Here is an 18,605-nt window from a genome sequence, read left to right as displayed (position 1 = left end):
AAAAAGGACACTACCTATCCTCCAGAACATTTTAATTATAGGAAAATCATTCTGTGAGAAACACGGTATTTAAAATACTGGAAGTTACAGCAAAATATCAGCACATTCTCTTGAGTCAACTAGTTCAGACAGCACAGTGTCTAGATGTAAAAGACAATTTACATATCTGGAGGCAACATAATTCTTATACTGTATTTTGTACATCTGTCTTGGCTTCCACTGTTTTAAGAACCAGACACTACTATGAAGATACAATCAATAGCAGGACATGTGAATTGCCACCTTACATGAAATGAGTAGAGGGTGGGATCCAGCTCAGCAGCCCAATGAATGACAGGCCCCAATTCCACTGCCACAGAATCAGTGGAAGCAATCACCTTTCCATGGAGGGAACTGTTTCTCTATGCACCTGCAATTTAGGTGCACATCTCTCTTACACAGGAAAACTGGATCCCAGCACGTAATGCCAACCAACACTCCTGGCAAGCCATAGTCACAATATCATGACTGATATTTAAGGGTTCCATCACCCATTGTGTCTGTGTTACTCGTTTGCACCTCCTTGCCAGCCCACATTGCCCAAACAACCTTGATTTAATGCTGGACTGTTATGCATAAAGACAACGACTTTGCTTATCTCACACAAAATTAGACCTACTGGGGACTGTCCTTTACAGAACTCTTGCTTACACCCCTTAAAGCTTTTCTAATGGGGTAAATATAACTAAACAAAACCTGATAGCAAAAATCTTAAGTTTGCCAATGAGGAATAATTGCATATTTCTAGAAAGATAGCACATATTCAATAATAGTCATTCATGCACTGCATAATGTTTTCAACTTGGATGGTTATAAATTACATACTGTAACTTAATAACTCTGAAAAATATGCTATCCTGGGAATAACAGAGGAAAAACATAAAAGCAGTCACCTGCCAGATGTAATAAAGAGTTGCAACAAATATCAGCTATATTAATTTGTATATTTTTTTTATTTTTAATAAGCTACACTCCAGGGCTGGAGCTGTTTGATTCTGACAAATGTATAGAAAGCAAACATTTCTTAATCATCACTTTTGTGGTGCTCACTTATTTCACAGCTCTGTGGTACTGTCTGCCATACACTGGTGAACCCATGAGCCTCTGGGAAGTATAAATATATATGAGTTAATCCCTGCCACCACGAATGCTGCAAATCCAGAAGAGATGACCCACATCTTTGGATTCAAAATTGATTTATTTTCTATTAAATGCTTCCCCATCCATCAATGTCGAAGTGTAAATATAGGAAGGTCCTTATGGATTCATTTTATTCTTGTGTTTCTGCTTATATGCTACTAGAGAAATAAGAGTAAAAAAGTAGCCCAGAGAAATATGGCCAAATCATTGTCTGGAACACAAAAAAAATTGAAATTTCTTTTGTCTTCCTTTTGTTTTTCCTTTTCTTTGTACTAATAATCAATGTGATGGAAGTTTTCTGAGTAGGGGAAAGGAAGAAAGGGTGAAGTGCCCCCACCATCTTCTGCAGTGTCAATCACCCAGTAAAAGGCTTTTAAGCTGTAAGATTCTCCAGAGATGATGCTGTCTTGGCAGAAAGTTCCCACAAAGTCACCTTTGCAGTATGGTGTATGGTTTGGGTCACCCCGTTAAGAAGATGCTATTTCACTGGGTAACAGGAGGTGAGACAGGCTTTGCATGATGACCAGTGTTAATTGTGGGCAGCAAGTGCATCTTTAAGCAGTAGCTGAAGCAAATCAAGCGGAAAATGCTCACTACTGCTTAGAAATGTAAACTGAGGGGAAAAAAAATAGTGGAAGAGAATCAGGTATTAATGCACGGAATATAGAGCTTTATATCATGGGCTTTGCAGTGATGTGTGTCAGGATGCAATAAAACTTTACCTATGGAAAAAACTGGCCAAATTGTAACTCAGGTGACCAGAACACAACATAATATTGTCTCAGAGCAAGCCAACCTATCAGCTTACTCCTAGCAGATCTGAAATGAAAATATTCAAAGCCAAAGAAGTTTTAATAAATCAAAAGTCTGCAGATGCCTCTGGTGGTATGAAAGGTCATTGTTAGGTACATAAATAGTTAATGTTTACAGCTGAGAGCAAGACATGGAGAAGAACCTTTCCCTTCAGGTTTCACTAAAACAAAGCATAGATTTTTAGAGAGGCTTCTTTAATAAGGATGCAGAGTTCCTCCTTAAAGCATCAGAGGCCATTCATTGTTACAGCACAAAAGCTTAGGGACACTCCCCAACAGTTCAGCCTCTGGTGGGAAATTAAGTTTCCACAAAATCAACTTTCTATTCAAGGAAAAAATCAATTTTACCCAAAGCATTCAGGTTTCCTTTGGGAAAATCCAAACAAAATATTTTCTTTGCTACATGGGCTTGACCCAAACCAAATGTTTCAGTTTATTTTTCAGCTGAACAAGAATATTTTATTACAACCCAGTTCAACTTGAAACCACCTCTGGGTGTGCTGTCATGGTGGATACAAATTGCCCAGGAGAATCTGGGAATAAGACAATTTGCATCCCAGCCAGTTAGCTGGCTCATATGAAAATATTATTAATTCAACAATATTAAAATACCATATTTAGAACAACAAGACTGAAGCAAAATATTTGGACACTTCCAAACAGAAGTCCTTTGTAACTTTTCCTCCCATTAAAAAATGTTGATATGGAGAACTAAATGTTTAAACAGTTAAAATCGCACATGAGAAAAATCATGAATTCTGACTAATTTCCAGCCAACTAATCAGTCCATCAGTTTATGCCACAGTAATTCCATTGAGCTCCACTGGAATGGCACAACCTAAAGGGGTTGAAGTTACAGTGTTACCTATCTGACCTCAGTACATGCGTTTAGGCAAATAAAAGATGTGCCTTAAGGTGCTGTGGGCTCTTTCTCACATTTAACTTCCCCTTGGCACTGTAAGTATGCAGAGGAACTTGTAGATCCTGAAATAATAACATGGTTAGAAAGGATAACACCCTATAAATCCTCAGGAATATGGCACATCTTTCCAAAATTCATCGATGAATGAGACAATCAGGTTTTTAAAATTAAGATATTAATTCAGCTTCACCTGGGATCGAACAGAGATTGAAACTAGCATTGGTGTGTGGGATAGACATGAAAATGTAGAGAGCTTCAGTTACATATCTATAGGTATATTTTCTTGCAGTTTAGGAATTACAGTTAAACTGAGTTTTTCCAGCTTTCCCTTCAGCCTCAACTTCGAGTATTCAGTTGTCATTCGAAAGCAATCCAGAGTAAAGCAATACAGACAGCTAGTTTCACAGCAAAGACCCTACAACACCACACCAGTTACTCACCTCAGGTTTACAGTGATCAGGACACAGGGCTCTGGTGCTGCAACACCCAGCTTGCTCTGGATCATCACCTGTGAACAGCAAGGTTGAGGGATACTGCTCCAGCACGGTTTTGAGAAGGCTCATGTCGAGCTGTTCTCACCTCACTGCAATGGCATGGGTCTAGAAGGCCAAGAGGTCTGGAATGAGCTCAACTGCATCAAAAAGAGAGCAGGGATTTTTAGTTATTAGTTCTGGTTTGTAATTGCTAGCCTCTGATTCACGTCCAACAGCCCTGATGAATGCAAACAGAGACACCAAACTGTAGTAGTCTTGACCACAACACAAATTATTCACATTCCACTTGTCTTACTTTTAGATATCAAAGTGATTGATTAACATCTGCAGTTACTAATACATTTACTGATTACAAAATGCATTCAGAGCACCAGAGAGCAATGGCACACTGAGAAATCGGGGATTTTTACACCTGAAACAATCCTGAGAGCACCAAATTTGAATTATGTAAACTAGGTTCTTAACATCTCTTCTTTCAGATAAAAACTGTTGAAAAGCAGCATTTCTAGGAAGTGTTTATGAGCACCATGCCAAGCATAAAAACCCTTCCCAACTTCCCAAGAGAACAGAATAATGTCCTACAAAAAAATTCCAAGCATAGCTAAGGAACAGGAGAGGGGCTGTCATGAATTTGATATGTTGGTGCCTTCCATAAATTAAAAACCAATATATAGTCTGTTCCCATACCAGCTGTGTTTCTAGAGGCTGTTTTCTGTCTACCACAGACCACGTTATTGCCACTTTAAGCTAAGATTTCACTTAATTTACATAGGCTGGGACAGACCACAGCTGTCTGCTTTCAGCCTGGGATTGCAGCTCTGCTGCTACTGACTTGCAAGCTCATTTGTTTAAAATGGAAGACCAGGGGACCTACAGTTTTCCAGAGCTTCCCACGTTTAGGAAAAGCAATGGTCAAGGCTGGTTTAGACATGACTGATCGCCATACTGAAGTCTCAAGGTAGAGCTCATGCTTCGTTTTGCAAAGGGATGAGAGTCCTGGTACCTTCCTTTTGCTGGGCTCTGCAAATGAAGATTGAACACTTTTTTTGCTTGATACTTGCAATGATACTATGTGGAAGGAAAACAATTTTCAGGTTTTTGGGAGGAGGTGGGACAAGTGACTTTTGCAGTCAAAATAAAATAAAAATCCTGAGATAAATAATAATAAACTCGTCATTATTTGCACATCCAACACACTTTGCTAGAAGATAAAAGATAATGGATTTATTTCTGATATATCAACCTACACAAAAGTGGTTTCTGATTTATCTATGCTTCATGTGCAAACCTTAAAAAGCTTTTCATACACCTGTGCGTCAACTTTACATATGCCAAATTGCTTTCTGGGAGGACAGTTTATTTTTCAGAAGGCACTCAGATCTTGGGGTAGACACTCATGTGTCTACAGCTACACTGGAGTAAACAGTGCAGTCCTTATATGAAGAGCTTATGACTGTAGCTGCAAATGTCTTAGGCAAGGCAACATTCAGCTGGCTTGCAATTCACTTTTATGTTCCTGATGTCCAGAGTAGAGATGCAGTTTTAAATGAGTCATGGTACACCCCCAACCATAGTGTTTGTCAAAGTCCAACACAGCCAAGTTTGGAAGAAATTAACTTCTGTAGCTGGTATGCAAATATGACTGTAAGTCAATTATCTTACTTCATAAAAAGTGAACAGCCAGCATTCACTGATCTCTCCTGCAGGGCAGTGGACTCTTTGCCAGGGTCTTCACTTTGAGTAGTAGCTCTCAAGGTTACTCCCCAAAGTTGAGAAATTCCTTGACTCAACAGATTCTCAGTAAGTGCTTATTATAATTTTAAACTCTGATAGCTAAGTGACACAAAGGATTGATTGTGCACATATAATCCTTGAGACATAAACCGTTGACTAAGTCTGGGACTAAGTTTGGAATTAGGCACACGTACACTCCCTTCTGAGAAGGAGCTTAGAACACAAGGAGGTCTTTTCTGAACTTCATGACTCAACTGGAGAGTCTCCTTCCCTGCCTGTTTTGTCTGACCCTGTCCTCTATGCCATAAATAATCAAGTGCACCTTGTCATCGGATCTTATTAAACCTGTCACATTTGCCATCAAACTTTCCAAAACCACTGGGTTATATCAATAAACATATTGCTACTTCTTTCTTAGGAGTGACATCCATGACACACCCTTGACTACTACATTATAGCTGTCAGAGCCCAGAGCCAGCCTTCCAGGAGAACAACAGGACACCTGGGTTCCTCACAAAGGTTGTATGTAGCCCTAGCCAAGGGGTCTTGTGCCCTGTTTTGCACAGTAGCTGCATTCAGCAGGAATGGAGCCCACCCCCCGCATCAGATATGCACTCTCATGTTCATGGGGATGGCTCCCAAACCCTCTGGAGCATGGATGCCAAATTCACTTGGTGAACACAGTAACAAATTTGGTTATCGTATGAAAGGAGAGGGGAAAGAGCCTCTTCTGGCTCCTCAATGAGACTGCCAGGGCTGAAACATTTCTTGCTAAACTCAGCATTATCACCTTTTTTTTGCCATCAGTTGTCTGGTGGTCTTCTGGCCTCACCTACGGGATTGCAAAACTTTAGTTCTAGGATGACATACTTCCAGGTCCCACATGGGCATGAGTGGGAGCTACTGCCTTGTCTGCCTGGTCTTGCTGGGTTCATCTGGGAGTAAAACTGGCTCCAAAGAACTTTACTGTGAAAGACTTTCTGTAACTGTGCCCCACTGATTTGAATGGGCTTCAGTGTGTGCTCTGAGACTCACTTTGGTAAGGTTTTTGTCCATGAAGAGATCAGCACACGTCAGCTGAGCTGTAGTAACGCTCCATGTGTTTGAAGCTCCCTGGGATCTGCAGCAGGGTTGACAGTGCTGCACACAGAGCTGAGCTATGGGAGCAGCCTGCAGCTCTCAAGGGCCTGCCAGGACCCACAGGTGCATGGCGACACTGGCACCTCTCTGAGCTCTTACTGTAAACTGCCTGAGCCTGCCTGTATAAAGCCATTGCCCTCGGCATGGGGGAAATCTGCAATATATTTCAGGATGCTCAGGGGAGCAGCAGACCCACTCAGCTGAAATTTTGACAGCTGTAAGTCTCAGAAAATCTGGGAGCAGGTTTTGTGTTAGGTGGCAAGTTGAAGAGTTGGCTATTTCTTCATGCGTGTCCTGGCAGCAGAAGTATAAGGCAGAAGCAGTGTCAGGCTGTTTTGTTTCCCCTTTGCTGTGTACACACTTTGCTTTACTGAACTGCTTCATGTGGGACACCTGCTTGGGACAGGCTGCTGGAGTTAGCTGATACATTCAGCCCCTGACAAATGAGTATGACATCAGAGTGACTTCAATTTTTTATAAATATCTATTGCCAATTTGATTCACATGTCAGCACAGACCTGGAGTTAAAACTGAACGGGACTGAATATTACGCCTGCCTTTTAAGGCTGGTGGAATTTCCCCTCTATACAGAAAAAACTTCTCACGTATTTCACTAATATCTACCATCACAAGCCTTAGATTTTGTCTCTCTCAAACCTGTGTCCTTTAAATCCCTGTAATTGCGTGCAGCTGTTTGTGAGCCGTCCGCTGCAAATTGAAAGCGTGCATTGAAAAAGCCCCCAAGCAGAGAACCTCTGAAATACGCGCTGAAAAAGCTGCTGGTTTACCAAAAAGACCCTCTCTGCTCTGCCCTACCCTCTCCTGCCCTCCTCTGCTGTCGCTACCTCGCAGTTTATGACATCCAGATAGTGGGAGGTCTGACAATCCGAACAAGGCAGCAAGCAAGAAATTCCATTCCTGTTGCAACCAGTAATTCCTCCGCGGAGCCTGCTTTTTCGTGAGTGTGTGCGCGTGCTTTCTTTTGTGTCCCTTCAAGAAGGGCTCTGAGATTATTACTGCTTTAAATATAGCTTGCCCTGGGGCGGGGAAATGCACAAGGAAAGAGCCGGCAAGCAGCCTATCTCTCAGAAGAAAAGAGCAAGCCTCGCAGCACAGGAACTAGCGTCACTCAAGTGTGCAGTTTAGAAGTCAAAAAACTATTTCAAATACCACCATTCTGGAGGAGACTGAAGAAAAAGGATACAAAACTGGCGAAACACAGTGAAGAACATGGTAAACCAGGGTGCAAAGTGCATCTAATTGCAGTTTGAAAGTGGGCTCTGAAGTGCAATGTAAGTCTTCCTTAAATTGTATTCTTTTATAATAGTATCTAGCTGTTTAATTTCCATTCTGAAGCCATGCTGGGCCAAAAGGTACAATTAGCTACAAAAATCAGCATGGAGCAGAATTTGTAATCTCTGATATGAGGCTGAAAATGATACTGAAATACAACAGAAGACAGAGACTATCAGCCATATTATGGAAGATGCACTATAAATAAGAGCATATCTAATTATTTCAAAAGAAAGATGCTGGATGGAATCATTAATCAACTTTCTTTATAGAGACACGAGAGCTCTGCTGTTTAATACAGCAAGCTCTTTTAATACTGCTGTGTTTAAAATTGTGTGATTACAGTTACCAATAGCAATAAGATGTAGCTCCAGAGGGGAGTCCTAGTGGTTGCAAAAGTTTTATTGCTTTTATTTCTCCAACATTTTTGCTCTCTGAAGCCTCAAGTCCACATTCTGTATCCTACAGACTGGTTTTACTTTTCAGCTGGATTTTCAATATATGCCAACACTGGACTGCCTATGGAACTGAAAACAAAACACTTCAGCTTTCGGAGTAATTCTGGTATGTTTTCCTACATCACACTAGTGGCAAAAATACAGTTGACAAAAGATTGTGCTCCCTCAACTTCTGGCATGAAGAGCTGAGGAATATAATGCCCAATGGTGACAAAGGGTGATAATTTCCTGCTTTTCACAATTCATCTCTGTGGTTTTGGACTTAGCAATGGATATTCTTTGTGATGGAGAGAGCTCTGTGAACCCAACTGCAAACTCCTTCATACAAATAAATCATGAGAGAAGACTCTACAGAAATGCTTATGATGCTGGAGAAATTAATATATCACATCTCTGCAACTTGACTGTGAACTCTGACAACCTAACCAATCTTTCAGGTGAAAGTAACATGAGCTCACTGTGCTGCCCTTCACAGAAAAACTGGCCGGCTTTGCTGACAATGATAGTGATTATTTTAACCATTGCTGGAAATATTCTTGTCATCATGGCTGTTTCACTGGAGAAAAAACTACAGAATGCCACTAACTATTTTCTAATGTCACTTGCAATAGCTGATATGCTGCTGGGTTTCCTTGTCATGCCTGTGTCGATGTTAACCATACTGTATGGTGAGTATTAGCTGTATAACCTACTGTATGTATTGACAAGCCTTAAACATTGCATGCAATAACATCCTGTTGTTATTATGATTTCATTCTCTTACCACAGAAAATTGTTATCTCTCCATATAAGTAGAAATATATGTTACTGGTTAAGGGATGGAACAGGTGAAGTACTTGAATCTTTTCCTACTGTATATTTCCAGCTGCAGGCATTTTAAACACAGTCCAGAACATTAGTTTATTACTCAGTTGTCAGATGAATTGTCTCAAAGTATATGAAGATGCTTTGTTCTTTCTGTTGCTTTCAGTTTTTTTCCCTGGCTCATAATTTTCATATTCCTAATGAGAATATAGGGTTCTGCCAGTTACTTTGCTCTGCAAATATGCACTGAAGCACTAATTACTACTTTTAGATTCAAAGTAGGCAGCCCCCTTAATTATTTTTAATGAAGTAATACAAATGTAAACAATTTTCTTATCACCAATACCCTGCTTAGACATCGACTTAGTAGCAAATGCTGGAATAAATATTGCAGGAGTTAAGAAATGGATGGGCATTAATTCTGCCTGTTTAGTAACATCTACAAATGCAAAACTATCATTTCTTAAGAGAAGTTATTTAAGTTAATAATGACTCACAGTTCATGCCCTTGCAGGTGATTACTAGCAGATCTTTCTTCTCATTTTCACCAAAATCATTTGCAGTCCAGCTCACTTAGGAAAAAGCAGCACCCTATGTGTTCAGCACCAATTTTGTCAGGCTGTTAGTATCCCTAAACTTCAGAAATGAGTCTTCCAGTGACGTAACTGAATTGCTACAGTTCAAAGAGAAGCTAGACACAGTCAGGAGGAAAGTGAGATTCTTTGGAGAGATTTCTACTACTTCACTATTTTGGGACTTGAGGTCCAAACATGAGCCTGTGACTTAAGGGAGATTTAATCGAGAAAGCTGGAAGTTTATTTTCCGTTTTCAGTATCTCTACACAGAGATCTCTACTGATCGCCCTCAGTAGCATTTGCAAACTGCGTTTGGCATCAGTGATGGTGCAATACTGTGATTTACCGCATCAGTGTGCGATTACCTGTGGCGGGAGAAACAGAGTGAAAACAGAAATTGTCCGATGGGTGAGATTTAAGTCGTGCGTGATTCCCTGAGACAAGCAACAGGGACTCCTGCTGGCCAGGCTCTGCTGCCGAGGGAAGAGACGCCCGAAATGCGCGTCTCGGGAGGGATTTGGGGGCTGGGGCGCTGGATGCCTTTCCCGCACGGAGGGAAGCCGGAGCCCTCGTCCCGGGAAAAGGCTGCGCCGCCCGCCTTGGCGACGGCCGAAGCACAGGAGCCGCAGGACACCTGAAGGCATAGGGGAGGGGCTGTGTCGGCTTTGCCTTCTCTCTCCCTGCTTTTCCTCTTGCAAGACCAGGAATGGAAGCAGCACAGCTTGGGGTGAAAAATCACCTGGTGGCACACACAGGTAGCAGGAGAACCATCGTGGTGTGGTGCACCATCAATCTCCAGGATGATCAGCAACGGCATGGAGGGAAACCTTCCCTTCCACAGAAGCATTTTCATGGCCTCAGCTGCTCAACTTCAGCCATATCACCTGTGTTGACAGTCTTGAGCCCAAACTGGAGGCCTTTGCACACACGTGCTCTGCTGGGACATCTCCAGTGCTGTGGAACAAGTGTGCTCCGCCACCCCTTCTGCAGCCCCTTGAAGGGGGTATGGTGATTATTTTGCTCAAATGAGAGATGATTTTCTTGGGAGCTTTACAGCTACTGTGGGCAATTCTGGTTCAGGTGTCCAGCCATGCCAGTCATGTGCCTGTCCCAGTCTTCATCTTTTGGGATGGGCAGGGTTCTCCATCAACCCAGCAGCTCCAGACTCTGCTGGAAAAGGCAGCACCCAGTAAGGCCTGCCAAGGTGGACGTGTCTACAGAGCAGAAAACTTCCTGGAAGATGTTGTCTACACGCTTCCTAAGGGTGCACCTTATTGCATCTAGAGTTTTCTCCTCTCATGTACTTCCCCCTTTTTTGAATCTCTAGTCTCTAAGGAAGTTTATCTGGCAGATGCTGTTTTATCCCTGCCCCATCCTGGTTTATAGCAAAGACAAAAAGTCCAGAAGGATATGACAAATGTGTTTCCAAAGGTCACTGAAGCAAGAGAACAGATGTATATTGTCAAGTGTAAAAATACTTTAACAGTTTTTCCTGTGTAAACTGGCCTGGCCTGACAGAGAGATGCTACTGGCAAGTCATGCCCCTGAAAGCCAGCCATCACATAAGACACTCCAGGGACCAGATTTTCCAGTAGAAGACCAGAAAACGTGATAAAATACATCCAGAAATGCTGTATGGCTTTTCAGGATCCGTTCATATTACAGCAACCCAAGAACACCAAGAAATAGGTCTCCTCAAGGCTCACTGAGACTAAATTTAATTAGGCACAGACCTACCTCCTCTGCCTCTCCCTCCATTCCTGCTGTTGCAAATCTTGTATTGTATCTCCAAAGGAGACAGGCACTCCCCAAACTACTAGCATATTCTCACAATACAAGCTTTGGCATTGGCCCATGCCACACCATCATGGGCAGCTTGGGTAATATGCTCTAAATTAAATCACTACAAATAAGGACCCTGATAATGGCAAAACTTGCTCCAAGGGAGCTATTAGTGGTTCCCTGAAGGAATAGAGGGGCTTTTGAATGGGGGTCCTGCAGGGCTCCGCTTAGCCTGGGTCTGCTGTGTACAACTTCTAACAACTTGTATAGTGTGTGGAGTGAGAGATTACACAGTTTTCCAAAAGCACCAAGCTGGGAGAGCACCCAGAGAGACAGGATGAGAATCATCAACAAGAATCTGGACCCCTGAAGAGAAAGTCTGAAACCAACAAATAACATTCAATGAGGATAAGTGCAAAGGGAAAGAAGCAAACCAACTTCTGCTGGGGAAATTTGTCCAGGCTTCAAGGATGCTGAACAAGATCTGGCTACCAAAACATGCTAAACGTGCTTCACTAGGATGATACTTTCATACAAAAGGCACTTACCATTCCAGGTTGCATAAGCAAAGACATTCCCCTTAAGATCCATGAAGAAATCTTGTATTTCACTTAGCAGTCAGGAGGCCTTTGCAAGAGTACCAAGTCCTGTTTTAGTCACTGAATGGTATACAAGATGCAGATAAATTAAACAGATTCCAGGGCAGAGAAAGAAGTTTTAAAAGTTTTAAAATCATGATCTGTAAGAAAAAGATAAAGTACTCGGATTCTCTTAGACTGGAAGCCAAAAAAATAAACACAAAATTTGGCAAGACATGATAGCTATCTCCCAACAGTTTCAAGAGAAAAAAGTACTCAATTAATCTTCATAGGTAGAGGGAAGAACAATGAATAAGTAAGGACTTAATTTGCAAAGAAGCTGTAGGTTGGATATTGGTAAACACTAATGCATCTGCTTTGGATTGCATTCCCTGGAGGACCCTATCAATATTTGTTGACAGAGGGAATATCCTTATTTAGGTATGTGGTAGAGGCCTAAAGACAGGTGAGATAAATATCACTGGTATGCAACAAAATCTCTTTTTTCTTTAGCTGCCATTAAATCTAAACTTTTACTTTCAGAAATAAGGCAGCTTTGCATATCAGCAGGTGTTGATAATGCAGTAATTACGTGGATAAAAAGTCCTGAAAGAAAATTGAGAACTTGTAAGTTTACAATGACAAAATTGCTTCTCTTTCCATAGATTTGCTGCCAGAAATGTTTAATTATAGCATCAAGCATTAGCATTATACAAATAGAATTAAAAAGAAAAAACATATGCTGCCTGTAGCCTGGGAAAGAAGCAGAGTTAACCCCAAAAGCTACAGTTAGAAGGCTGCAAGCAAACAAAAATGTTTTCTAAAAACAGTGTCAGGCAGTTTCTAAATGTATCATTTAGAATGTATCACTACTCAGTACTTACTACTATCCTCCTAGAAAGATGTAGGGACTAAGACATGTGTCACAACAAAAGATATATGCCACATCTTTAACTGATGCTAGCTTTCTCTTGTGCAGGATACGAATGGCCTCTACCTAGAAAGCTCTGCGCCATTTGGATCTACTTGGATGTGCTCTTCTCCACCGCGTCCATCATGCACCTCTGTGCCATCTCACTGGATCGCTACATCGCCATCCGAAACCCCATCCACCACAGCCGCTTTAACTCAAGAACTAAGGCTTTTGCCAAAATAATTGCTGTTTGGACCATATCAGTTGGTAAGTGAGGCAATATTTCAGCATGTAATTGCAGATTTCCAGCTTTTGAGAGGATTTGAAATACATACTGCAGTCTAAAACTTTATTCTCTGCCTGCAGTATTTTGCTTTCCACACTCTTAAGAACTGCTGTAATGTAGTAATTATGCGATGGCAATGGGAAATGGAGGAGAACTGAGCAGCACTGAAAGAACATACATCAGTGATAGCATAACTGCATTCAAGTTTATTTTAAAGATATGATTTCCCATATTGATTATCCATCATTACCTAAATATCTGAAAAGAAAAAAAATTATCAACTGAAAAAAGCATTTCCCTGTTTTATGAAGTCAGTTGTTCCCAATATCTTATTAGGATAGTTTGCTTAGAGGCTTTTCTCAGGGGCAGATCTTCTCTGTCTTTCTCAGTGTCTATGATGTGGAATTTATGCATTCTGTTTAGGAGATAGCAGATACTGTGTACAGTGTTAATTGAGGGGAGTCTCTCCAGAGGACAGTTCAGAGTTACAGTCTAAAATAGGTGTTCTGAATGACCCAGTACATGAATCTCTTTTTGCACTGGAAAAACCCAGAGCCTCAAAACTAGGCATGGAAACACTGATCGTTCATTCCCATGGTGGCAGCATGTCCAGAGCAGTCTTATGGCATGGGATTTGGAAGAGTTTGGTGTCTAATGCCATCACGGATTTCCTCACACACCTGGGGCGGGAGGTTCTCAAATGCTTTGAAAACACGGGTCCCTTTCAGCACTTACAGTTTTGTAGACCCTTGAGCATTGGCAATTCACTTATTCAGAGGCAGGAGAAATTCACTCTTTTGCCCTGGAAGAGATGTGAGCTGTCAGCAGTCAAAGGTAATTAGCTCCTTCCCTGGCTAATACAAATTATTGCAAGTGGTTACTGTGATACCTTACCACTCTTCCCAGAGGAGGGAAAGGAGATGATGCCTAACAGGCTGCCAGCCTGGCACTCTAAATTGTCTCCTGGCCTCCCTCTTGATCCCGGCCCAAAGTCTGAGAAAAAGCAGTCTAGGATTGCTAGGATTTAAAATAGCTGCATCTTCTGCTGCACAGGAAGAAATTGTGGGAGTCTTCACTCAACAGGAGGACAGTTCTGCATCCTCCATGACCTGATGAGGTTCAACAGCCTCTGGCTCTTGAGTGCATTCAGCTGATCAGATGTCTAGCACAGGCCAGGTGAATCCCACCCTAAAAATACCTAGCTCTCAACTATAAAGGAAGCCTATAGCAATTGAGATGTAGATGTCTTCATTTAGATTCGATTAATCATATCTTGTCTCTTCTACAGTCACATTTTTTTAATCCAGTAGAAAACATATTACCTACTCTGTCCAATTACCTACTCTTTTCCAATTTTTGACATTGCTAAGTGCAAGTATTTCCAGTGCATTTCTCTATATAACATAAATAAGTCAAACATTACTTTAAAATGTTCATACTGTGTTTGTCTGCACTTGTGTGTGGTGCCTTGTGCTTAGTGTGTGTGAAATTACTGTCCTTTTCAAATACCAATTCACAGAATGATCAGAATGACCATTCCAGGGGCAAACCAGTAGTCCACCCTGCTCAGCATCTTTTCTCAGAGAGGGGCTTACTGACACAGTATCTGAATTAGCTCACTATTAAAAGGAATCCAGAAAAAAAAAAAGTGTTATTTTAGCTCTATTACTTAGAACATGGTTTATGTCCTGTAGCAGGAGGGTTTATTTCTTCGATAGCTTAGTATTTTGTTTCAAAAGTTATGGCTTTTCTTTGCAGTAATAACTAACAACATATCCATTGTAAAGACACCTTTTCTTCTCTCTGGAGAAACTTTTTTCTAACAGTGATGAGTCACAGATGTTACTTATTATTATGGCAAGTGATAGCAACGTGGTCCCTATTTATATAACACTGAAAAATACAACTCCTTATTTTATTGGAAACCACTCAAGTGTGGCATGAGTGAAGAGGACAGAGTCCTGCTTTACTGCAGCCAGATAAGGACATGTGTAAGGGAAGAGTGGATGTCAGGAAAACAGGAAGGGTTATAGGGTAAACTCCATCTCACTTACACATTACATGTCACCAAAACAGTGAGAAGGTTAAATAGGTATAGATGAACGTAGGCAAGCACACTTCAGTGGGCAGGAATGAAGTGGTACTCAGCTGGTTCCTAGTCTCATGGAAGCAAGGGGCATGGGGAGACCAGCTGAAGGAAGACTGGTTGGTTTCCAGCCTGGCAACAAGCTATGGCAAATGGGATGTGCTCCAGAGGACAGATAAGAAAGCAATCACATAGGAAGCTATAGGAAACAGATGAGCCAGTCACTGCCAGGCTGGACTAAGTTTGCCCTGTGCCATATCACTGTATTAATAAAGAAAAATGCCACTATTATGAGAAATCTTGACAGGTCCCAGATCACCCATGCAACCTGCTGTCAGTCAGTCATCAACCCTTATCCTCTTGATCTGCCACCATCCAGCTAAGAATATGTAGGAAATGGGTTTCTGAAGGTGTTTTCTGTATCACTTACTAACAGGAAAAGCTTTCTGAACAAAGAGGTGCTCCATGTATCATTTAGCAGCCTCCAAGCTCTCAGTGCTACTTAGACTGACAGGGCTATAAATTATTTAACTCTTTGCATTTTCACATAACTATAGATGAGAACTCTCACTGGGATGAGTGAGGGAGGTGAGGATGGTGAGACACTGGCATAGGTTGCCCAGAAAAGCTATGGATGCGCCATCTCTGGAAGTGCTCAAGGCCAGGCTGGATGCAGCTCTGAGCAACCTGGTCTAGTGGAAGGCGTCCCTACCTGTGTCAGGGGAGTTGGAATGAGATTATCTTGAAGGTCCTTTCCAATCCAATCCATTCCATGATATGTGGCACTGGCAGAGCTGGTGTTGGGTATAACACACCCTCCACAGCACATGGTGTGGCTACCCTCTCACTGACAGATTCAGATCCAAGGTTTTGCTCTCCAACCTCAGATAGATATCCTTTGACTATCCCATGCTGGTGCCCTGTGAACTCTCCTGATGTATGAGATGGAGGGTTGTAGGTTACTGACGGGTTCGGTCGGGATGGTCGGTGACGGAGACGAGAGATCTCTATAGTCTGATCTTGGGACACAGGCGGTTTATTGCAAACGGCGTGGGTATAGGGGCACTGCTCAGAGCTGCCAGACTCAGCTCTGAGCAGGCCCAAGAGAGCAAGAGAGTAAGCGGGCGAGAGAGAGAGAGAGAGAGTGTAAGAGCAAGAGTGGAAGTGGAAGCAAGAGAGAGAGAATGGAAGTGTCTGAAGTCCTGGTTACAATACAATAAATCATCTTCTGTACTGAATATTCTAATTGTCACTAACCAATCTAACACAAGATACAAATCCTATAGCATTTACATACAGCCTATAAGAGTTCTTATATTACCATAGAGTGTTACATCTTAACTTCTAAAAACTACTCTTTGGACCCCTTCTGCTGAGCTAGTAGGGTCTGCTCTGACCCTTGGACCTGCCTGCAAGCAGAGGGTATTGTTCCATCAAGAGGGGATTACCTTCAGTCGGCCATACCATTGTTTTCCAGTTGTTCAGTAACTAAGACTTGGTATTTCAAAAGTGGCTTTCATTTCGATGTTGCCTGTAGTTTTCATATTCCCAAAATCTTTTGTCAAGCAATCATATTTATAAGGCTTTCCTGTTTCATCTTCCCCAACAGAGGGTAAAAAAGCAAGAGAAAGAAATTAAAGTTGTTATGTTCCCCTGTGGAGAGGTTCATTTTAGCAGAGGAAGAGGGGAGAAACAGCCAAAAGTTGTGTGTTGGCGGCACATTTAATCAGTTGCACTGACCATGCAAAGAGCTCAGGCTGAACTGAGCAGCACTGATGAGCATACAGGGCTGTCGGATGCTGCCTTCTACCACCCTCAGTATGGAAACAAACCATTTAATCCTACCACTTGTCTTTCAACCGTCTGTCTTTCAACCCATTCTTTTTCTACTAGAGGATCCTTCTTCTATTGCCATTAGAATTTAATTTCACTAACAGCCTTTGACAAAACAGTAATTTCAGAACTTTCTGGAAATCCAGGAACATTATATCTGCTGGATTACCCTTATCCACCTGCTCACTGACTCCTGCAAATAGTTCTAGCTAATTTGTGGGGCCTGAAGAAGCTCATCTAGTGCTTCCCAACCCACCTAGATTATAGCTTCTAGTGTACCTAATTAATTACACTTTTGTTCACTAAATTTGTAATTTTCCTTTTATTCACTAAATACACAGATATATTCAGTGCATTTTAAGCAAAGGCAGTCAGTGATCTTCCTTCCATTGGCTTCAGTGATAAATGAAGCATTTAAAAAACAGCAGAAGAAAAGCACAGATAGTTTAATTTACTTGACTTCTGAAATCTTGATTTTCTCAGTTAGAAAAAAAAAATTGTGCTAACATTTGTTTTTGCATTTAGTGGAAGAAGAGCATTTAGCCAGCAGCCTTTGTTTCACTAGACCATGTAATGCCACAGGCAATTGGTTTAAAATAGATTCTAATTACTGTAACAGATTTTAATCGTGTCTTTAATTCTTAAATCATCCAGTACGCACAGTGGCTAGATAATTAGATTATTTGTAGCTGTTGAAGGCAAAAGCTCATTAAACACTGAAAATTATTTCATTTGTTTTAAAGCACAGAGGTGATTATTGAGAACAGGTGTAAAAAGCCAAAGCATTTCCCCCTGCTAGAAAAAAAGTAGAATTTTGAATAGAACTGGAATCTATAGAAATGTAAATAGAGCCTATACTGAAAAATACATGTAAAATACCTTTGAGTCCTAAGTGGGCCTAATATCATTCCCTCCTTGAAAAGGTAACATAAAAGAATTACAGGCATGAATGTTAAGTCCTTACATATAACATCCCTCAGTTCTTATTTCTCTCTATTCCTCTGTTAATGGTCTAAGTAAGGTGAAATCTGATGAAGCCCAAGCTGAGTTTTCTCTTATCATTTCTCACTCAGCCTACACATCTATTCACTGCCTTCAGGCAGTCTCTGCAGTCTCCAGTCACTAACAACTTAGATTTATTCAATACTTTTCATGCAGGAAAAAAACCCCAACATGGATCTGGATGAAGCTGGTAAAATACCTCCCACCACATAACTCTAAAATTTTGCCATTGATTTTGAGGCTTCAAAAATGAGAAATAACTGTAAGATATGAAGCAACGCTCTCCAAAGTACAGGGTGAAGTTAGCTCCAGGTGTACAAATCAAACCCAGCGCAATTGAGCCCCCAGATAATTTGGCAGTGTGACATTTTATGCTGGCACAGAGGCTTACACCTCCTTCACAGGCAGCCTGCAATTTCTCTGCACGACTTCTTGCTGCCTCACAGCATATGAAGGGAAGCAGCAGGGATTGGGAGAGTTCAACCACTAGTACCTCTGGATTGTGTTTTGCTGACAGCTTTGGCCTCCTTAGGCTGAGTCTTCTTTCTGTAAAGGACAAATTTCATTCGAAAATCCCTTTGCAGTTTTCAAAAGGCATAAACAGCTAATCAACTGCAGGCTGGAAGTCCCTGTCCTAAATCTACTACATATCCATATCTTCCTGATATTTTGCCATTTCAATCAAGTCTAATTTAGGGATGCCTTCACATAGGA

General features: G+C 41.4%; 1 protein-coding gene and 1 long non-coding RNA gene across 3 annotated transcripts in view; one reads left to right on the top strand and one right to left on the bottom strand.

Annotated features, from left to right (window-relative positions):
- Positions 1-9,859, bottom strand: part of LOC121657923 — a 71,311-nt gene extending 61,452 nt beyond the window's left edge. The window contains exons 1-2 of the long non-coding RNA XR_006013791.1: positions 9,334-9,859; positions 3,354-3,544 (exon numbers count right to left, since the gene is read on the bottom strand). This is a non-coding gene — a long non-coding RNA (uncharacterized LOC121657923). The remainder of the gene's footprint in view (positions 1-3,353; positions 3,545-9,333) is intronic.
- HTR2A (5-hydroxytryptamine receptor 2A) overlaps positions 6,925-18,605 on the top strand; it is a 29,432-nt gene continuing 17,751 nt past the window's right edge. Inside the window, exons 1-3 of one of the 2 annotated variants that reach the window (XM_042014199.1) lie at positions 6,925-7,573; positions 8,061-8,700; positions 12,751-12,951. In XM_042014199.1, coding sequence (XP_041870133.1) covers positions 8,301-8,700; positions 12,751-12,951 — 601 coding nt within the window. In that variant the 5' untranslated portion in view covers positions 6,925-7,573; positions 8,061-8,300. The remainder of the gene's footprint in view (positions 7,574-8,060; positions 8,701-12,750; positions 12,952-18,605) is intronic. The other variant, XM_042014200.1, reaches the window with a different exon arrangement.

The sequence above is a fragment of the Corvus kubaryi genome, unplaced genomic scaffold (genome assembly GCF_017639235.1).
Source record: "Corvus kubaryi isolate FWS band 111438036 unplaced genomic scaffold, C.kubaryi_AGA036_p1.0 split1-65, whole genome shotgun sequence".
NCBI lineage: Eukaryota > Metazoa > Chordata > Aves > Passeriformes > Corvidae > Corvus > Corvus kubaryi.
This window is presented reverse-complemented; position numbering and strand designations above follow the sequence as displayed.